The 23590-nt window shown below is 41.2% G+C and overlaps 1 protein-coding gene across 2 annotated transcripts in view; it reads right to left on the minus strand.

Annotated features, from left to right (window-relative positions):
• The window catches only part of LOC6588216 (ETS-like protein pointed), a 70130-nt gene that overhangs the window by 8549 nt on the left and 37991 nt on the right, over window positions 1-23590 (minus strand). Inside the window, exons 1-4 of one of the 2 annotated variants that reach the window (XM_026993976.1) lie at window positions 19379-19785; window positions 19175-19291; window positions 18260-18463; window positions 17046-17324 (exon numbers count right to left, since the gene is read on the minus strand). In XM_026993976.1, coding sequence (XP_026849777.1) covers window positions 17046-17324; window positions 18260-18463; window positions 19175-19291; window positions 19379-19613 — 835 coding nt within the window. In that variant the 5' untranslated portion in view covers window positions 19614-19785. Of the gene's footprint in view, window positions 1-17045; window positions 17325-18259; window positions 18464-19174; window positions 19292-19378; window positions 19786-23590 lie in introns of those variants that run through there. The other variant, XM_026993971.1, reaches the window with a different exon arrangement.

Raw genomic sequence — 23590 nt, forward strand, 5'->3', positions numbered from 1 at the left:
AGCGAGAGAGAGAGCGAACCTGTTAAAAGACAAGCAAGCCACATACATAAATAAATAAATAAATAAACTGTTAGACGGCAGAACGGAAGGAAATCGTAAACACCAGTCCCATCCCAGTAGTTCCATCATAATTACAGCTGCAGTGCCAGCACCGACGACTATCCCCAAGATACCCAACCCACCGACCGACCCACCTGTTTGGGGAGGCTGATGCTGCTTCCGTGCAAGAGGCCAAGAATAATATCAATTTTCTATGTAAACCGAGCCCCCCACATGCTGCTGCTGCTGGATGTGCAATTTTCAGGTTGCTTGAGGAATACCTGCTTTTTGACAACAAAATAAACAGATGCCACCTCCAAAGAGAGGTCTTCCTTCTTCTCTGATTGTGCCCGAGACTTGTAAAGAACACGCTAAATACAAACAACAATCATTATAATAACGCTCGGGATTCCTACGATCCGATCCACATGCGTTTTCACAGCTCCCTTCAGAGGAGAGAGAGAGCGGAAATGAAACCAGATACTTTCTGATAGCAAAACGCATGTGTAGCCTGAGATGGAGATGGTGATGGAACTGGAACTGAAACTGAAACTGGGACCGGGACCTGGACTGGAAGCTGGAACTGGAGTATAGCTTGATGATGATGAGAAAGATGTGTGTGTATCCCGTGCATTGATCTACGAGTACGAGTCTGCACTTATCGATCTTGATTAAGCCAAATGCTGCCAAGTGACTGTTTGTTGATCTGTTGATTGGGATCTCTACGATCGATAGATGGATGGATGGATGGCTAGATGCTCGAGTAGGATATGAGATCCTTCAGAGGAGATGTCATTGATCTTCGGATGAAAACTGAGAAGTTTCCAAACCACTAATGGATGACTTCTATAGGAAATGAGACACTAACTGATTTTCAGCAAAGGAAACGGAGCTTATCGGAGATCTGGAATCAGGTGGATCTTGATGTGGGCTCAAGTTCAAAGGAAAACCCAAAATTAGCTGGGACAAATTATGTTTCATAATGTCCTTAACAGGTGAACCTTGATTCTGGTTCAGATTCAGGGGAGAATTTAGTTTGAACGAAGATTTGAACCCATTTAAGTAATCATCTAGGCATTCCGAGACGCAGATCCTAGAGATAGATCCTTAAATGGATCATAGATCATGTATAGACAAAAACATAGCTAATCATAACGGATGCCAATTCGAATCCATGCTAAGATTACAAACCATTGAAGTCACTGATCACCGAGCTATCGGTGACCATGTGATCTGTGATCATGTTCGGTGGATCGTGAGACACAGATCCGATCCCCAGAGATAAGCTTACATACAAGATTGACACATGCAAATCTTACATGGATCTCCAGATCGGATCGACGAGTATAAGCGGGATTTCAACACTTTCCGAAACCGGAAATGATCATGTTTGATATCTGTCCGATCTACAATCAGAGCTCCTTGAAGGCCATGTGGGTATGTTCTATGTGTGGTTGTGTGTATCTGTGTGTGCGTGTGTCAGATGTTCTACCTTCTGTAAAGACAGTTGGCTGCCCCGAAAGGAGCACAGAGAGTGACTCGCTAAATGGCTCATTTATGGCCGTTTCCCACTGTGCACCGAATGTGGCATGCGGTCACAAGGAGAAGAAGAGTGCCGCAAAGCACAAACGAATGAACCCTGGCTGTGAAAGAGAGGGAGAGCAACTCAAGCGGCTGACTAAATGTCAGAGAATTCTGCACCTGTCCGACTATTGCCATGACAACAGCAACAAGAACAAGAACAACAACAACAACGCCAGCAGCACCAGCAGCAGCAGCAGCAGAAAGCAAAGGGAAAGAGGGAGAGTAAAACTGCGTGCGTCGACAGAATTTTCGGACAGCGACAACATGTGTGCGCTAGCTGGGGAGGGGGCAGAGCAGAGCAGTAGGAGTGGGAGGTAGAACAAGAGTGCGAAGCAAGCAAGTGAGTGTGCGGGAGCAAAGGAGATAGCGCTAAGCCATGGACAACTGGTGTGCATGCGCAAGGTGTACTTGGATAAGGTGGAGGCATGGCTTTAGAGCACTCCAGTTATATGTAACATAGGCGTCTGTTTCTGTTGACCTGGCGAAAGGTATATACTCTCTCTTTCGGTTACTCATAATTGCACTCTTCTGTTAGGCTTCACCTTGTATACATTTTACCTTGCCTGGACAACTGTTGGTCTGTTGAGCTTTGCTCTTTTTTTTCGGTCTCCCCCTCTGCCAATACTTTTTCTCTGCCAACCTTTCTCATACTTCTCCTTCTCTCCTTTTTCAGATCAGATTGCGTGCCTGTGCCTGCGCTCTCTCTCTCTCACGCAAACAGATGCAGGGCATCGCCCACACAATTTATCCGAGTGTGAGAAAACTGCAGGCAGTCGCCAGGGCTCCTGCACTGGCTCTGTCTCTGTCTCTGTCTCTGGCGGCTCCTTCCTTCTTCCTTGTTCCTTCTTCCTCCTTCCAATGTACCCCCCCCACCACTCCTCTCTTGTATGTTTACCCCCGAGAACAAGATGCAGTCAAGCGATATGAGGGCTATATAGGGACATTAGAATAGCCCAGGAGGACCGAGGATCTCTACCTGCCAGGCCACTTTCGAGAGTCGGGGCGGAGGCGGAGGCGGCGGCGGCGACGGGGGCCCCTAAGGGCTTGCCTAATTTACTTGCGCCTGCAATCCATTGTTCCTTTTTCGTTGTAGATTTCATTCATAAAAATTCATGAAATCTCTACCCGAAAAAAAGGAAAGAAAGGCATTGAACTGAACTCAAAAATCGAACCCAAACGAAGACCGAAGACCGAGTCCGAGCTGTTCTTAAAGACTGTTCAAGGTGGTGCATCGGTACGGAACTAAAGGAAGTAAATTACCGGATGTTGTCTACTCATTCTCGTCCGCTTCATGTTGTTGTTCATTTCGGTCTGTCTTTCCATTCTTCGTTTTTGCTTTGATTCATCGAAATGTCCTGCGGCTCTACTTTGTGGACGACCTTGCCTCCCCTGCCTCCTGCTTGTTGCTGCTCATTTCTGTTTTCGCTTGAAACCGAAGCCAAATGCCATTCAAAAGGAATGAAATGCAAACCAATAAAACATTTTGCCAATCCTTGGGATACGCATACACTCTGTTTAGGGGGTGTGGGAGTGGTAATCGTATCCTTTTAGGCCATTAATGGGACACCTCGTTGTACGCGATGCAATGAGTTTTTAATTGGCCAACTTTTTGTTGTCCCAGCGACTTGTTGTCAATGCTTTCCCACGCCCGTTCCGATGGGGTGGCTCTACAGGAAAGCAAAAACCAACTTGTTTATAGTTTTTCCGACTGTTTTTTTTTTTTTTTTTTTTTTTTTTTGATAAATTACACAACAAATGCTGCAGAGACCCAGGGACCCTGGACCCTGGACCTGGACCTGGACCTGGCCCAACGTCGTTCCACCTCATTGCGCGGTAATGTCTCGTTAAAGGACACGAACAAACGGACAAGTTCCGTGTTCCTTGTGTGTGTGGGGAGGGGAGCGTGGGAGAGCAGCTCCGGTATGCGGGAGGGTCTGGATAGTGCGGGCTTGAGACAGGTTTATGGCTCTATAAGCAAGGAGTACAAATTATGATTCACCTTACAGAAGGGTGGCATTATAATCGACTTCCTGATTTTAAAATAATTAAGTTCTAAGCAGAACTATGGGAAAACGAATGGAAAGCTAATTATAGTACGAGGATGATTTTATCAAAGTTTTAATTTAATTTTGATAGATCAAATCACATATCGAACCAGCACTAAATAATCCTCTATTCCATATATTTTCCTTTGACTCTGAACTTCGTTAAAACCAAATAAAACTTAAACCTTGACATTCTGAAAGTGTATTAGAAAAAACCTTGAACAAAGGTAAAAAAAAAAACACCAAATATCTATGTATTTTTCCCAGTATTAACCGATTTTTGCAGCAAAGTCGAGTTCTCAGGCCTCAGACCTCCGCCCCATCGTAGCACCAGCCATCATATTGTATCTCCTTATCTCTGACAAAATTGAGTGGATGGATAGCTTTTGGGGCGCATTACAGATACTTACTAGAGGACTGAATAAACAATATAAAAACCTCTCGGGTAAACAGCAACAAATCAGCTGCGCGCAGGCGCACAGATCAAAAGACCCGAAAGCCGACAAAACAGCTCGAACAAAATACTATATATAGAGAAGGCGAAGACGAGAGCGGCTCGACACTTTTAAAATTGCAAAGGCAACAGAGGGGGAGGGTGGAATGGGAGTGGGGGAGAGCCCCAAGGGGCAACAGAAATTAAAGCTAAAACAAGCTGAAAATTCAAATTTATTTACACTTTGACGCATTTCGAACAAAGAGAACACAGCAGAGCAGAGCAGCAGAGAAGAGAAGAGTGTAAAAAGAAACCACAAAATACGAAACACGAAAACAGAGAGAGAGAGAAACGAGAGAACAGGCCGAATGTAGACAAATAAATGACACAAAACAGAGGGCAAACGATGTGAAAATTAAATGAAAATGAATAAAAATAGAGGTAGAGGTAGAGGCAGAGGCAGAGGCAGAGGTAGCGAGAAAAGGCCAACCAACTTTCGAGTGATAACAATCTGAACAAAAACAAAACAACAAAAAACAGCAACTAAAAGATACTTTTGCACAGAATTTACGAGTTTAAGCCACTAAATTGCATTTGCCTTGAGGGAAAGGGGCAGAAAGGGAGAGGGATAGAGTCACTGAGGGATATGAGAATTTTCCCACGTTCCACACACAGTCGGGAAGGGGCAGGGGCCACCTCTCTCAGGTGTTACCACCAGCTTCGGGCTCAAAGTCGAGACAAATTGCGCCCGAAAACACACACTGATGCAACGCAATGTCCTGCAGGTCCTTTTGCCATGGTGGTTGCATCCACTGATAGACATCAGACCATGTCCGGACCAGCACTTGCTCTACCGGAATTTGCGTTCACCCTCTCTCCAATCAACAACCCTCGAGCACCCCTATATGGCCCGTCGATTTGTTGCATTTCTCATATCCCAAACAATCGCATTTCTATATAATTTCGTTATTTGCCTGAGGTCTGAGCAGGACAAGTGTTTCCAGTGTCGGGTTCCCAAGGTTTTCGTTGGGAGGGTGAGTTTTGCTTTAAATTGTAACTATTTTCTACCCATTTCGGGATTTATCTTAGACTCAAGTATTTGCTTGTTGACTTTGGCATCATAATTGTGTCTTTGCGGTCCGGAACCTTTGGGAACCGGAAGTTACAAGAAATACTCAAAAGTAGGGGTTTGTTTTTATAGAGGAACGAATTATAGTAGGATTTTGAGGCACAATTTGAATAAATATTGTTGTAAAGTGAATGAATATGCCTGCATTTATTCATTCAAACCTCTCATAAATGTTCCTAGATTTTCTCCTCAAGTATTCGCAGTTTATGTAAATCTTTCCATCATTCGCAGCCCACAATAAACGCAAGAGAAAACAAATTTTTAACACAATTCAATTAACGAAAACGCGGCGGCGGCCGCAGAATTCGAGAAAACCGAAAATTGTTAATGAAAATTGCAAAAGTGAGAGAAGACCCCCAAACAGTTTTCCTGCCTGCCTGCCCCCCGCTCCGCTCTGCTCCATTGAGCAAAATAAATAAACACGAATTGCATTCGAAACAAAAACCAAAAAAAACAGAAAGAAAAACTGATGGAAAACGCCTAAAAGCGGAAATATGCAAGGAAATTGCAAAGGCGCTGACAGCACACCGAAGATGGGGCTCCGCGAAAGATTAAGGAATCGATGAATGGATAGAAAGATAGATAGAGGGATAGAAGGATAGAACTGCGACTGGTTTTGGGGGAGTCTTTTTGGCGCAAATGCCAAAGGAAATTGCGGCTTAATGGAGGCCACAACAGAATGTCCTTAACTGAAACGAAATTAACTCCTCCTTTGGAGCAAGCAGAAACCAAAAGGTGTACAAAGAATCATATAGGGGGCATATTACGACTATAGGATACCCCAAAAAGAGAGTTATTTGGTGTTTTTAAAAGTAAAACATATTACAATCATAATCCACCAAAAAAACATGCTGTAAGTGCTGTAAAAATGATCAGATTTTGATGATTTTTGATATGTGAGTAGATAATAGTAATTTCTACAACTAAACTAAAAATCAGCCGAATATCTTTTAGGTTTTGAAAATACTGAAGAATCTTCTAAGCTTATAATGTGGTCAATGTCTATAAACGTGATCAAAAAAACCCAACTCTACTATCATTCGGGCTTGGGGATCTCCCTGTCACAAACATCCCCTGGAACCCAACATACCCCACATGCCAAGAGGTATCGCCAGGCAACAAGCCAACAAGCAACCACAAACCTGAGACATAATTTCATCAGAGTTATTAATTTTAGCGTTGAAATTTGCTTTAATAATATAATTAATGTCTGCACAGGGAGCCCAAGAGACACAGACAGGGGCTCCACTCATGGGTCCAAAAGGAGCAATGAATGAAGAGAGAGAGAGACAGCGAGTGGTGGGGAAGACGAGAGAGAGAGAGAGAGAGAGAGAAAAAAAAACGCAGCCTCACATCCGGTCAACATTTTGTCGCCGTTTGCCATCGTCTCCAGTCTTCTCTCCTCACTCGCATGTGAACTCTTTTCAAAAAGCCAACGAAATAAATAAAATACAACAACAGCGAAAAAAAAGAGAGTTAAAACCAAATTACAGCCCCCAGAAGAGGTGGTGGGGGGGTGGGAGGGGGAGGGTCATGGATTGTCTGCAAAATCTAAAACAAGTTACAGTTCATTCAGCGCCACACTCATTCATTGACTCATTCACTGTTCACCCCCTTCAGTCATTCATTCATTCACCCATTCGAACCGGCTCGGGCTTAGGCTCAGGCTTAAGGCCTCAGCCACAGCCTCAGCTTCAGCTTTAACTTGGCTCAGAGAGTAGTCCCCCCATACCCATACCCCATGCGGCATTCATTGACTTGGCCAACGGATGTTGGTTCAGTTCTTTACAGAGCCAACCGACCCCCCCCCCCTCTACGTCTCCACTCGAACATTCGTCGAACATTTGATTTGATTTTATTTATTTGTTTCGTTTGTTTGCGAGTTAATAATTATCGGTCGTTCGCTCCGTCGTTCGTTGGGTAACTCTCCGTCAGATATTCAGATACATTTGTATCTGCTAGCTGCGTGCGTATGTCGTGTGTGCTGTTTGTAAGACTATTTCTCCATTTTGTCTTTTGGTTTCTGCCGCTTTTTTTTTTTTTTGCTGTTCGTTTGCCTAATTCTTAATGATGCATAAAGTGCCTGCCTCGCTTCAAAGTTTCTGTTGCTGCTGTTGTCGCACGGCAAATATACTCGAAACATTTTGAAAGTTGATTGCGAATTAATTGCCAACGGAGACACACACACACACACTCCTCACTGGCCTCACCCAACTATCTATCCCCACTCCTTTTTCCTAGTCTAATTCCACAAACTATATTTAATTATTCTTATGGTTGCCTTTTGGTTTTTTCTCCTCTTTCACAAATTGACATTGAAAATGATTTAGAGTTTAATTAAGGCATTGAATATACGGTTTTTGAATTGATTTAATTATTTCTGTACCAATTATTAATTAAACAAAGACCTTTTAACAATAAAATTTGTAAAGCACGTTCTAATTAATATAATCCTTCTATCCTCTTTTCATTTAATTATAAACATTCTCGTTATTTCCATGCCGAAGCGGTAGTTGATACATCTCCCTCCCTCCCTCTTCCCACCTGCGAAGTACCATCCGGCCGTTACATCTCCCTCCCTCTTCAAGAGACGCCGCACTGAAAGAGGAGTAGCGCTAGTAGCTACTAAGACCTTTACTAAGGTCCTTTACTACTAATGTTTCGACTGGTTTTCTTTATTTCAAACCATCTATTCACCAGATATTTATTTCATTTAACTATATACAACTTTTAAAACTAAAACTATTCTGCATTTTATCCCGCCAATATTACTAAAACTTATACGATATTCTAGTATACTATCCGAATTATTTCAATTCTCAAACACACTCAAAGATTTTAAGCCCTAATTCTAAAAACATATTTCAAATGTGATTTATGGCTGTCCAACTCTAATCTACATTTCATATATGAATATGCAACGATTTTTAGCCCAAAAGTTCTATAGAGATATGTATTCACATGGGGTTAACGTTAACCCTTTTGATTTGCAGTTCAAGATGGTACACCGCTCTGTCTCTCTGTCTCTCTATCTATCTATATATCTCTCTTCTCTTTATGGATGGACACCGCCGAAGCCTGCATTTGCATTTGCATCTGAAATCAAATGCAATTCGTCTCTTTCATTCATTTACACCACGTCTCGTTCATTGCCTTTTGGGGACTGCTGCCGCCATCCAACCATCTCTTTTGCTCCAATCCAACCATCTCTCTGTGTGTCTCTTTCTCTCTATTAGCGGCTTTCGCATTATACAAATTTAATGTTTAATTTTTTTGTTGTGTGTGTATTTTTGTTGTGCTGTTGTTGCTGTTTCTCCCCCAACATTTGTTGTTCTTTGCGTTCTTTGTTTTAGATGAACTCGACCGTAACGATGCTTTTCTATGGCGTAAATTTACATCTACGTTCGTAACGAAGTAAAATGGAAAAATGGGAAAATACAACAACAGAAACGTAGAGGTAAAAACAAAATAAAAAACCATCAAGAGCGAGGCTACACCTGGATACACTTGCAAAATGATCTTTACTATAGGATATGGTCCTACGACTTTGATTAAACTTTGGTTATTTACAGAGAAACATATTATAATGCGAATTCTAAAGTATGGTGGGATTATCTTTGAAAACATAAAATATTTATGATTTTATATAGAAGTTTTAATAATTCATTGAAGTATCTTCAAGAACAACCAATTTTGCCTCAAATATAAGCTTATTTGGTAATCTTTTCCTAAAAAACTAATAATATAGTTATCTGATTTGGTTGCCTTTTCATTGCATTATTTTAAATCCTATTAAAATCTAGTTTGTTATATTTTGTTGATTTATTTAAAAAAAACCTTTTGTCTGGATTTTCGAGGACTGAATCGTATTGGAACTGTGTGCTATAGCGATCCAATCTTGTTGGTTTCTATCTACATTTATAGATACATAACATATAACATATCTGTCCATTGATTTGACTGTCGATTATGATCAAACCTAAACGGTTTCGGAGATGATTCCCTTTCAAAAACCTAGCAAAAATCATGTAACCCTTCTGGAAGGGCATCATAAATTAAAGTTCGAGGAGACTTTGCCGTCGACAGCCAGTGTGTTGTTGCAACATCAGCAACAGTTCAAAAACTACGACTGATTCTAGGCTGAAAATCCCATTTGAATTTTAGGAGTATACAGAGAGAAAATAGAGGAGAAGGGGGCTATTGAAGAGGCGGGAAATAAAGGTGCGAGAGGCATAGAAGGGTAGTAGAGTACGAGTATACCCCTCCATTAGATCCGAATGTCGGTGGAGTGCTCTCTTCTCGCCCTCGTGCTCTTCTCGCTTGGCGCGCGTCAGATTCCACTGAATATGGTAATAAATTAAACAAAATCCGCGTAACTTTTTCAGCTGAGAGGAGAACAGATGGGTGAAGTGTGTGAAGGGTAGGGTTAGACATCAGCAGAGATGGGTATATAGATGCACCACCTATACACCTATAGAGATATCCCACAAGCCACCAGTCAACAGCCAGAAACCACAGGAATGGCAGCACAAAGCAAACAGAAGCAGTAGAATTTAGTTTAAAGTGATCGAATAAGGTGATACCTCTTAAAGGAGACGATATGCATAGAAGTTCAATGAATAAATTCAATGAAAACCTCTTCCGGAATGAAAAAAGTCTATCTTTCTTTCATCAATCTATCTTTTCAATATATCTTACAGGGTATCTCTCAATAGACAGCACTTTCGTCTGATTCCAGGCTTTAGATAGAACAAAAAACCCGTAGACTGAAAAATACCATAAAAACTGAAATGAAAAACGTTGACTTGACTTTTCACAGCTCTCTGCGTACCCCATGCCACACATAGCCCCCTGTGCCATGGCTCGTATAGATCCCGCACCATCCACCATCATCCCCCATCCCCATGAGATCCAAAGCCCCGGACTTCAGTAGCGGCTTTGAGCAGCGAAGCGCGCAGGCGCGTAGTCCGAAAAATACTCCCAGATCGGAGTCGGAGTCAGAGTCAGAGCCAGAGCCAGAGCCAGAGGCAGGGAGTCGAGTATGTTAATTAGTGGCAATGTGATTTCTGAAGGCCCTCGAGGCGCTGCCAGCGCCCACACCCCCTTTGGCCACGCCCCTCTGCCACTTACATTCTTTTGGAGAATGATTAATTCTCCCTGTGGCACTGTGGAGTCGAGTAGAAGTCGCCACCGAAGTGGGCCGCCTCTTAAATTCCGCTAAATGCCATAATAATATGCTAGAAGTGCTCTACTACTTCTTCTTTTATTTTTTCTGTTACTTCTCCGTTTCTTTTTCTTTTACCGACTGCAAAACAATGGAAATGGCGTTGAAATTAAAACTAAAATTCCATTTTATGACCTTAACAAATTTGCAATCAACATAATTCCCTTCTGTGTTATGACTCTTTAGGTTTTATGTTGCGTATCGAAAAAGATTTCTTCTCCAACGCTTCATAGTTCTGGCCTTTCCTCGGGGCTTTCCTTCAGTTGTTCTGCTCTGTTGCCACAACAATTTGTGGGAGGTGAAAACTATCTTGCGTTAATGGCTGAATTTAGTGTAATTAATATGGAGAGCAGAAATATCAGTCGGGGGAAGATACTTCTTCTGCTTCATCCAAGGTGATCATAATTTCCATCTTCCATCTCTTATCCGCCCATGTACATTGTATGGTAATTGGCTTTTGGTGGTTTCTCTGCAGAAATATCTAATTTCATGGAATGATTCTTGATAATTCCACTTGGATTTTTAATGGTTCGCATACTCGTATTTGCTATTCTGTAATTAAGTTTTTGGTTTAGGATTAACTGGAAAATTAGTCATGTTTTTCCGTCTGAACTAGAGGTTTAATGATAGAGGAGTGACTTTTCAGGAAAATTATTTTGAGAGGTGATGAGTTTTTTTATGAAAGTGGTATTAAATGCTTTGATTTCTTGTAACTAAGGAATATTATGGAATTACATCCCCTAAAAGTGGGAGATTATAAGAGTAGATTCATAAATTTAAGAGAATTTTTGAAAAAATTAAATAAAAAAAAGGTTTTTTTTCGATGCACAAAGGATATATGGGAAATACTTTCTATAATTTGTTCTAGAATTATTCTAGCACCAGTCCGGAATTTTTTTGGTATCAGTTAAGTATTTTTTCCAGTAGTATTCTGTTACCAGTCTGGTATTAAATTTCTAGTATAAGTCTAGGATTTTTCTAGTATTTTCCTAGTATTATTCTAGTACTAATTAACTCGCATTAATTAACTACTGGCACCAAGCTAGTATTATTATTCTCATATCAGCCTAGTATTCTTCTAGTATCAGTGGAGTATTATATAGTATTATTCTAGAATTCATTTATTAGTACTCTGGCAATAAATAATATTTTTCTACGATATTTATCCTTCCTTATCATTATCATCTTCATCCTTTATCCAATAGTGTTATTACACACAAAACAAACTCATGAAATATACAACAGCTGCCACAGAGTTTTCTAGACACTTTCCTTAAAAGCCTATACCATAATTCATTCACTTTTGCCGACTTTTTGCTGAACTCTTTCATAAGAACTTTCCCATGAGTGCCCCATGACTTGAGCAAACAAATCGCCAACGAAAGTGAAAAGATGAATATAATCTATGTGTCGTCTACCTTCATGGATGACGTCTGCCACATGTCACTGTCGTTTGTCTGCTGTCTCTATCTCTGTCTCCGTCTTTCTGGGAGAACTAAAAGATTGTCATTCCATTGTCATTTTCAAAATCAACAAACTGTAACTAAACTTGACAACAGCAGAGAGAGAGAGAGAGAGAGCTAGAAGGAGAAGAAGGGACTCAAGAGAGTCTACTAACTGTCACATGGTAGAACTCTAAAGACATGGGAGGAGAGCAATCGCCAGCTACAAAATGTATCTTCAAATGGGCATTAAATGTGTCATTCTGTAGGCCGGGGATCCGCTGATCAGAGGATCGAAGAGTGGGGAATGGAACTGAAGTTGAAGCTAAACTCAGGAGAGGTTGAAAAACAGAGGTTCTATAGAGCTGGAACGACCAATGATGATGATGATGATGATGATGATGAACATGAATCAACAGCCGGCGGCAGGCTAGAGGCATACAACAATGGCAACAACTCTTCAAGCTTGGACAAACATTTCACGCATCAGGCACTTTATTATGTAGAAATAAAAGAGCAACAACAGCAGCCAGAGATACAGATACAAATATATACAGATACACGGTACTAAAAAGAGAGAGAGAGAGAGAGAGAACAAACTCCAATAGAATTTTTGCAAATCTAAAACTTTGTTTGCAGGTAAACAAAGGGAAATAAACTTGAATTCATTTTTGGGTTTTCATCAAGGGATACGATGGGAATGACATCATAAATGTAGATGGGTATATCTCTCTGTCTCGCGAAAGACAAAAAACAAATCAAATTTTAAGCCCAAAAGAAGAACAATGAATCCGAAAGATAGCAACAATTTTGCGTGCAAATATCTAAGATACAGATACACTAGCCTAGATATGCTCTCAACCAAAACATTGAAAAGACCCTGGGCTCTGGGCTCTGGGGGTCTCTGGGGTCTGGTCATGGATGTGTGTACGGCAATCATCTAGCGCTCATATGTGAGTATCTGTGTATCTGTGAGCTATTGTATCTTTCGTGTGTCTGTCTATTGATTGTAGGCAAAAAAGGAAAATACTTTCAATATGAATGAATAAATGAATGAATGGCGAACGAGTGAGTGAGTGAGTGTTGAGGAGGAATGAAAAAAAAACTGCGTTAAAGTGCAAGATCGTAAATCATTCAGTACCCCCCCTTCGGAATGATGATGAAACTTTGAGGCATTTTCAGCTTTTTTGCGCTTCGTTGATTTTTCCAACCATCGTGTAGTTGTTGTAGGTGTTGCACGATCTCAAGGGGGGTGGGAGGGCACAATGTAGCCCCCAAAAATTAAAAGAAGAGAAGATCCACTTCGTTGACTTGGGCAAAAGTGAAGCGTGTGTTCATGACACTGTTTTCATTATTTATTTTCGGATTTTGGTTAGTTTTTCCATGTTTCCATTTTACTCATTTGGAAACTTGGTTCGCCAAAGGCATGAACTCGATTCTTAATGTCTGTAATTAATCATAATTTGTTTTTAGTTTTAATGAGTGAGTTTTAAGGCCCGAGCACCGGAGCACCCCCCCATCCCTGAAGGTCTTCTGCGGCAGCAGCAAACACCTGGAACCCATAAACTGTAGGCAACTCATCTGCATAATTGTCCGACTCTGGAGAGTGCCCGCTGCAAAATCCAGGGAGAACCTCGGGTTCAAAGTGTCAACAGAGTCACGCAACTAGGAATCCGCTCTTAAAAGATGCACCACTAGTGTATCCACTGTCGGGGGTCAATCAATTTTTCACACAGACCGTTCAAGGGATATGCAAATGATCATCAATAATATGCAAATGCAGCAAATTAATGACTGACAAAAAGACAATCGAAACGAATTAAGAAAAGCCTACACGTGAGGGTAGGGTAGGGGCTACCGCATAATTTCTGTAGATGCGGGCCAACACACAGAGCGAGAGGGGGCCCCCACTGAGTGGTTTATCCACAAGATTGAAATAATAATAACAACGATGATGACAACAGGGGCTAGTTCTACAACATTAACAGCGAAACCGAGAACCGAGAACTACATACATATACAAATGATTGAATCAAATTGAAGAACTCAGAAGCGCACAACCCCTGAAATGATCATGGGGAAGTGCATGCAAAGCTCTAGAATTTTATCTGAGATACTCTCACTTAAAGATACCTTAAGACTGGAGGATGTATATTTCTGTTATGCCCTAAAAGAAGACTTCCGAGCTCCATATTTAGTTACTGAATAATCAGTGTAGGAATCTACTTTCCTTTGCACAGATTTTTAATATTAATAGAGATTTGGGGTCACTAAAAATATTGAGTAGAAAATTGTTTTTTTTTTTTTTTTGTTGCTATTTTTGGAACATTGAGATGCCGAAAAGGTTTCTGTTTTATTTTTCTAAAATATGAAAACCAAAGGATCGAATTCCTAACGATTTATATTACTCGTCGGGGTCACCAAAAGCTTTGTCCTATGCAAAAATATTCTTGAAAATATAGGTTAAAAGCCTCTTAGAAGTTAAGTTTTAATTTAGTTTTCATTTTTAAATAGTTTTTTAATGCCTTAAATTGTAAAAGATTCTAACTATTAGTGAATTTCGGGGTCACCAAATTATATTATTACCATCAAATATTTTACAGAACATATGTATATTGATATATCCTATTAGAACCTTCAAAGATTGCCTAAAATAAATGATACTAAAATTTTAGTGCATGACGAAGTTACCATTTTTAGAACATTTGGAATTTGTAAAATTTGTTTCCCCTTTTTTGTTAATAAATGCATAAAAAATGTTTGTAAAATTTTTTGCACCCCTATAAATGTTCATAATTTGAAGTGAAGAGATATTGTTCCTGGAACTTACTATTATAAAATGATTGTTATCGATGTGTTATCAAACACTCAAAACAGTCTCAACGCATAAGTAAGATTCGAGTGAATCTCAAGACTTGAGTAGGTGTGCTATCATGCATTTGAAAAATACTTTAAATTACGGAAACACTTTAATGAAATAAGGATTACTTGGTTTCACAATGTAATGCGGAAATACTACTTCCGATTGATTGGAAGTACCGCTCATAAATTCCATATAGGCGCCAGCAAAAACTTGAGGAAAACTCTTGAATAGATAAAAGGAACTACGTTTTCGTTACAGACCCATAAACATTTTCAGGGGCAGGGTATACGCTTATCTAGAGAGTTTTTCTCTATAATTTTTAATGTTTTTTGATCTGACCAAATGATTTGATTGTTTCATTAGCCGCGCACACGTCCGGATCTGCCGCTGGGTCTCGATATGTAAATGTTTTGAACATTTATGGTCATAATGTGTCAAAGACCATAAATTCAATTAATTTATTATAATGTGAGGAGTGGGCTTTGGCTGTAAACATTCAGCGGATCGGAGGCAGGAGACTGCTGCAGACTGCAGACGAGTGCATGCTGTGGGGCAAAGTTGATTAATCATTCAACATTTTGTATCGCATACTACATCATCTTGACACTGCCACCGATGACCTGTGCACAATGGGGGCTTGATGATGCTGCCTGATGCCCCTCTGTTCCAATTTGTACAGCCACACGCATTAAATAAATGTATCTCAATCTCAAGCTGTGCCACTGGCGTCTATCTTTTTCCCGTGCCTAATATGTAAACAATTTAAATGGATATTTGGATATGCTGCAGCCCCCAGAGCGGAGTCTCTGCGGCGACTCTCTACGCGGCCTACGCTGGCGCCAGGCTCCAGCGACAGCGACAGACAGACGGATTTTGCTATTTGTTTTAAAATTTAATTTCCGTTTCAATTTCACATAAATAAATTAAAAATACAAATCACAGGGGAATGGAATGTTAAACAAAAAGTCAAAAACATACACACTCTACGCTCCCTGTAGATGCATCCATAAGATAGATACTAGTATCTGCTGTTGCCATCGATTCGAGACGTACGAGTGTGTGCATATGAATTGTTTAAATTGGCTCTCATTTTGAATTTAGTTATGGATTTGCTCTTGAATTTAGTTCCAGGGGCCGGATGCACACTAAACACATGCCAAATACTGATCCGAATAATGGCCAAAATGGCTCGTATCGTTCATCATTTGACCGCAAATCGACTACACCCGAGAGGATGTGCCATAAACAAAAGCTGATGATCGCTTAATGATTCTTCAGATTCAGATTCGATCTGATGCGATCCATCGATTGGCGGATGTCGTTCATCGTAGGATATCGATTAGAGTGTAATTCCAGTGAATGCACAAGATTTACTTGCCAATAAATTTGATTAGAAATGGTGAATGATTAAGAGAAATACTCTCGAGTATACGTGTCAGCTGTAGCATTTCGTATCTCATGGATTTGTATCTAAAAATACAACATATACTTAAGTATCTATGGTTGATAGATTTTTTGGGACCCAAAGAAAAGATTAAGGATTGAATCTTTATCTAATCGATATCTTCTGATCGGTTTGTGAGATTTTTATAGATACAACTTGAATCTTTCACGACTTTATTGTTAAAAGATTGATGATTCAATCAAAATAAATGTTTTCTATAGAAACAGAATAATTTATACAGTGTTTTTAATAGTAATCTAAGGTCAAATCGGTATTTTTAATACGAATAGACGAAAGCATCTCTATCAGGGAGCAAAACTTAATGATTAAATGCGATATTTATTAGCAAGAATGTATGGAATGTCATTTAGTGTAGCAAGTATGATTTTTCAAGGAATTGCATATTAAAATTCGTCCATGGCACAAGTGTAAAATATTTTAAATTCTTTGATAATTTGTAAAATATTTTCTGTGTTGATTCCGTAATTTCTTAACAATTCGAGCAATTAATTATAGCAGAAAACTGTTGAAAATTCTTCTTAAAATGATTGAAATTCTTCGATTTTAGCTCAAAACTTAAGCGAAGATTATTCTTCTAAGAAAAAAACCCTATATTATACAACTTATTTCACGACACGAGTATTTAGGAATTTAAGATATCTTCCATATCGTATTATCGATATGTATCGTATAAGTATCGGCAGTAGCATCCTTTGAGACTTGAAATGGTTGAGATTTTAAAAAGACTTTCTTGAATCCTTTTTCTTCCACTTTTGATTTGATTTTCTAATGATATATCCCTGGCTAAGTACAGGATTAATATATGGATACAATCCACTTACCATTGTGCTGGGAGGATGCTGGATGGAAGCTGCTTTTATCACTGTTCCCCGCTCCCGTACCAAAATCCATGGACGACAGGCGGTTGTTGTTGTTGTTATTATTGCTAGTATTATTACTGGAGACCCCCGCCGTTTGGGAGTTGGATGTTCCCTCTGCTCCCGTGTTCGACGTGGGGTAATTGGGGGCTACCTGATGGTCCGATCCACAGACCGAGGCAGTGGTGGCCGACGACTCAAAGGAGTTGCCGTGCACAATATCCTCATTTGGCTTCTCGCAATCTGTGAAATGTTTGAAAACGGGGTTTGTCCCCGAAAGAGGTCGTTTGGTAAATAAATTGAGTTATTAGCATAAAAATACCTAAAAATCTGAGCACACTAATCAGGTTGACCCGAACACTAAGAGCTTTTTAAACTCAATAAATTATATTATTATTTGTATACAAATTTTGTTCTTTTTTTTCGCTCCTTTTTTTTTGCTTGCTTGCTCCCCCTTCTATGATTTTTCTGTGCCACTTGATTCGACTTCCGACCTGGGGACGGACCCCGAAGAGAAATCGAATTTCAGACAGCGCCGGACAGGAAACGGCAGCAGGAGCATGAAGGAGGGTGAAGGGTGGTTGGGGGATAGCTCAACAGGTCCAACAGACAAGCAGTTGAAGCCCCTCAAACCCCATTTAAGACGTACAGTGAAGGCTCTTTTGCGGCAGAGACATCACAGAGAGATTCACAGAGTGAAAGCTCTCTTGGGTATCTGAGAATGATCCAGGGTTCCAGCGATTGTATCTAGAGATGGACACGCACATAGCACCGGGGATAGAACGGGGATAAACAGGCACAAAGAAGATTACTATAACTATCGCTTAGCAAAGGGCAACTCTTCCCCGATTTATCAGAAGACTTCTTATAAATACTTAGTAATTCTTTAATGGTGCCTTCCCCAATAACAGCGGAAAACAAAACTGCCATATTTTGTGTCTTAGGAACTAAATGGAAACTTTTGTGCATGGCTCAAGAGTGCTAGTCCTCTTGTCGAATTTCCACTGTAGCACCCACCCCAATGTCCAACCCCTTGACTTTGTTAGACAGACATCCGTTTTTGAGTGTCTTTTGGCTCTCCTTTCGCTCTAGGGACAGGTACATAAATTCGTATATTTGTATCTGCTGGCGCCAGTGGACCACTAACATTCCCCTCACGTATTGGCTACCCGGCTTACCTTTCTGTAGGATGTCCAAATGCTCCCACAGTATGTCGCCGGTGAAGGGCGGCGTGATGGCCAGGAATTTCTCCTTTCCCAACTCGACCATGGCGCGACCCGTCATCTTGTAGAAGGGATCGAGGTTCATGGAGACCAGCGAGAACTCGTTCTTGGCCCAATTCAGCCAATAGATGACATGCTCCTCCGTCCACTCACGGGGATCTATGGGAAATGGAAATAAAAATACATTCATATGTATGTATATGAAAATAAGTAGTAATAGAAATGTAAATTCAAATGGAAATTAATTGTTTTCTAATGCCTCCCGGCTCTGGGGTTCTGGGTTTCTCTGGGGCTCGTCGCTTAATTAGGGAGCGTGGGAGTACGAGCAATTGTGCACAGCAATAGCTGTGGGAATATTCTATTAATATTCTAATTCTATCATTTTGATAGCACATCGGAATATCTACATGTTTTTTTGGGGTACGGGATCGTTTTTGGGGTAAGAACTCTTCTTTGAGAGCTTCTTAGAACATCTTCTTGGAACCAAATGGAATATCTAGGAGTTTAAAATCATAGAGCTATTCGAATGGATATCTTGGGACATTGTTTCTATACAATACATATGTAGATATCCTAGGAGACCCCTTCTGTATGGGGTCATATCATAGAACTATGATTTCTTATTGATTTAAAAATGTTTAGATAAGGGAGCTTCCGTTATGGGATATCTTGGGTCTTCCATTCTTTATGATTCCATTTGGGAGATTGCAAAGGACAGTTGAAGAACATCTGATAGATCCCAGTATAGACTTAAGGTCAGCTATTCCTTAGAATATCTGATAGATTCGTGGTATATTTATCACGAATACTTAGATACTTCTAGGCACCCTTCCTTCTAGGGTATACATATATACCGTACATGTATCTCACCTTTGGTTATGTTGTACTTTTGCACCTCCTTCTCCCAGGAGGCAAAGCTGGCCTTGAGCACCTCGTTGACCTTGCGATTGGTGCCCGGCGTGAGGGGTGGCAAGGCAGTGGGCACATCTGAAAGATACAGAAATGAGTTACATTGATTAGATTACAGATAGGATTGACAGATAGAATGGGCGAGAGAGAGAGTGGTAGATGAACCTTTCAGTCGGCTGTGATTGGTGGACAACTGCTGGAGTTTATGGGCTTTAAGATGGAATTTGCTCGAGAAGCTATGGTAGCTATTGTTGTTGTTGTTGTTGTTGTTGTTGCTGCTGCTGTTGTTGTTGTTGCAATTCTGAAGGAGGGTCTGATGATGATGATGATGGTTGTAGTGGGCAGATCTCAAAGGGGGCAGCATGCGACTGTCGCTCCAATCGATCCACTCATTGGTCATAATCAGGCGGTAACTGATTCTCGAGTTGACTTCTTGACTTCTCAACGATTTGTTGCCGCTGTGGGTGTGAAATGTCAAAACAATTCCGTTGGACACGAGGGTGGGGTATCTTTGAGATACGAGACTGAGATCGAGAGAGAGTTCTTCAATTGATTCTAATTGATTGGTGTGGTGTGGCACAATCAAGGCGCGCGCACATTTGACCCCGAAATGTCAGTGAAAGTCGTCACCCCGTTCACGCCTGTCGGATACAAATGTATCTCCAGTCTTAATTGCAATTAAAACGTTAATTGCATGTATATCACAGACACATTAGTACACTGTCAACAAATAACTATAGCTAATAGATTTTCCGTAGCTTGTTTGAACACTGAACACACAGATACGCGAGACACAAGTACACTCAAGAGCACAGACACAGATACGGATACATTTTCAGAGTTCTAGAGATTTATGGAAATTTATTTGGCGCACAGCAAGAACACAAAAACACAAAAATGTAGTATAATTTTGTAATTCTGTGTATCTCTGGGTCTCTGTTGTATCTTTCGGATTTGGCTGGATTTGTGAAACTGAAACGAAACGATCGTGTCCGTCGCTGCATATCCCTAGCGACGCCAGAATGGAACCAGCGTCAGAGGGGGACAGAGATAGCAGGCGACAGAGCGAGAGAGCCAGCTGGAGAGAGCGCATGCAAAGAGAGCTCAAGCAACAAGTGGAACTGAAATGATTCTCTCTCCGCACATAAATCTCAGGCGGCGGGGACAGGCGAAACGAATGGAATTCATTCATAAAACGAAACGAAACGAATGCAGAGCGTAACCACACAGAGAGAGAGAGAGGAAGCGAGAGAGAGAGAGCGTGTGTGTTTGGAACGGAAACGGCCATCATCGGGACAGCAGCAGCAGCAGCAGCAACAGCAACAACAAAGGCAACATCTCGTAAAACAACAAGAGCGGAAGAGGGAGGGAGAGAGAAGAGGTAGAAGGCAGCTAGAAAAAAACACACACTAAAAAAACAAAGCAAAAAACTAAAAGCAAACACAAATACAAGCAGCAGCGCCAAAGGCAAGCAGTGTTTTTTGTTGTTGCTGTATTTTTGGTAATGGGATTCCAGTCGCTGAGGCAACAGGTGACGATGGGACCCCTGGCAGAAACACCCTCACCAATGGCATGCCCTGCGTGTAACAGGTGCGGGGCAGCAAAAAATAAAGGAAAAGGGAGAAAACGCACATGCGAAAAGGAATTGCATCGAGTGTAGAGGAGGAATCACTGAAGAAAGTCGAAGAAAGGTAAGGAAGCACTTGCCTTTCATTCTTCGCATATTTATTCCTCCTTTTTCCTATTTTTTCTTTCAAACCTGCCATGCCTTCTCTTCTCCTGTTTTACCTTATTCCTCTTCTTTTCTGCTCTTATTCCATGTTCTTCTTGTCCATATCTTGTTCCTTAATTTTTTAACCAGATTGAACCCCCACTCCTCGTCACCCCACACACATATGGCAAATCTACTCAGGTTTCCCCCGCCCCACCCGACACTCTCTCATATACACGTCATATACTCGTACTCTACTCTCCCTTTCTCCCTCGAACACACACTGGTAGTCTCGTTCTCCCTCTAACAACAACACATGATCAACAGACAAGCAATTTATGAATGAATTTCTCTTGTTGCCTCGCACGCGCATTCGCTTCTTTTGAACAAAAACTCTAGACAAATTGACAAGAACAAAAACAACAAAGAAAACAACAAAATATTGGAAGACACCAGAAGGAGAGAAAGAAGTAGGCAGTCCAAGGCGGCAGCAGCAGCAGCAGGCAGAGGAAGTAGCAGCAGCAGAGACAGCAGGCAGCAGCACCGGCACCGGCAGAGGTAAGGTAATGGAAGAGAGCCTCGGGCGGCTTCGGTTTTCGTTGCGTCAAAAACTCCAAAAACAACAACAGCAACGAAGATAACAAAAAGCCACCGATACGCTGGCAGAAGAAAAAGAAGCAGCAGAAGCAGGCAGAAGCAGAATTAGGAGGAGAATAGGCAGCAAACTCCGGCACCAACAACAATGATCGCTTTCAACGTCGACGTCGGCTGCTTCCGCTGCTTCCGTTCGATGTATCGAACATTGAAATGCAAGGCGATAAAGGTAGAGCGAGTGGGATGGCGAGAGGCCGATGGATAGCCCGGGTGGGTGCGGGAGGTGGAGCTGGAGTTGGAGTAGAAGAGTGGCTGAGCCGGAGCGTGTGGATAAGCGGGGGCCGAGCCGCCGCCTCGCTTCAATTACACAAGTATGCGCCATATCCATGTGTGCGTGCATAAGGAAAAGAAGTAAGAATAGAGGAAGAAGCAGCAGCAGCTGGAGAGATACACTGAGAAAAACTAATTCACATCCGCAGGTCAATTTCGTTTAACCCTCGACGTCTACACTTTTAAATGATTTCAAAGTATAAATTTATCTAACTATTTCCAGTGTAGACATCAGATAAAGCTATTATGATGGCTACACCAGGTACGAGGTATGCGGTACGGAGTGTACGGAGTGTACGCGTACGGTGCACGAGTACCAGGTATATTTATGAATGAAAAACGATACGAAAGGCCAAAACGAAACAAAACGAACATCTATGAATGAATTGAAATTACGTGAGGCGACGGCGGGACAGACGGACGAGACACAGAGAGAGAGACGAAGAGAGAGAGATCATTTGGTCATTATCACAAAACCGCATAATTGGCGACAAATGCAGGGAGGAGAGGTGGAATGAAACCCTTCCCAGCTTTACCGAGTACAACTTTTATCTTTGAGATATTACCTGAACGACGAGTACGAGTGTGTAGAAGTGGATATACCAAGGTGGCCTCGCCGCTGTACATTGTATAGGGTATGTGCATGTACTATAAAAAGTACTATCACAATTAATACGAGTATGACTTGTAGTCGTAGACGTCTTCGTCTTCGAGCACTTCAAAACGCAGGCGTACTTACAGCTCGAAATTACAAAACGTCTGTGCGTGTTCAAAATTCATTATGAGAGAACACGGTACCCAGACCCTAGCCATGGGCCACACACATGGCCCACAGAGTGAGGGCCACTTGGGGTGCTAATGCCCAGAAAGGCAGGAGAGGATCCTCCTCCCGTTCGACTGAAGAAACGCTGCGGTTGGTACAAGAGAGTACTCGTAATCATATGAGGTGTTCATTGTTCACTCCTCATCTGATGATCTTCTTTACGATAGTTGGTTGGTTTTTTTTTTTTTGCAGTCAGAGATCTTTAAATGGGTCAATCATGCTGACCATGGGGTGTCCGTCCCTCAGTCTGTCTGTCCTCTTACTGGAAGAGATGGATGGTCACGGTGGGCTGGGCTTCTGACTGAGATTTCTTGGCTGGATTCCGTGAGTGGGGTTTGCATGTGGAGGATTGGTACTTTATTTAACATTTAATGATCTCTATTCTGCAATTTTAAGATCCAAGTTACACTTGTGTAAGGTTTGAACCTTTCAGGAGATCGATGCTAATTTCTATAAACGATTCTAAGTCTTAATAATCGTAATCGATTAGCATTGTCGTTGTCTACCAAACAGGAATTATGTTTGCTCCGTTTTCCCTTATTCTCATTATTATGTTCTATCTATTTTTTTTATATAGCTATAATCGATACCTTATTTAGGATAAATAGCCCGCCCTGATATTCCCTAGTTCCTGGAACAGTACTCAACATACATATTTAACTTCCGTGTTTTTTCATCATCTTTCCAAAGCATAAATAGGGGAAATCCCCCACTTGAAGCGCTCCATGAACAACGACGGCTATGCCGGTTTAGATTTGACCTTTTTATAATCCCAATAATACAAATATCCTTATCAATGGACCAGTTAAACAGTCACTCAGCTTTGCATACGCCACAAAAGTCACGTAGACCACTTTTTGTGCGAGAAGGAATCTCTTCCCACAGATGTTGCTGGACTGTAGATCTCTCGCCTACGCCT

This window comes from Drosophila persimilis, unplaced genomic scaffold, assembly GCF_003286085.1.
Source record: "Drosophila persimilis strain 14011-0111.01,24,50 unplaced genomic scaffold, DperRS2 tig00000000-arrow-pilon, whole genome shotgun sequence".
Taxonomy (NCBI): Eukaryota; Metazoa; Arthropoda; class Insecta; order Diptera; family Drosophilidae; genus Drosophila; species Drosophila persimilis.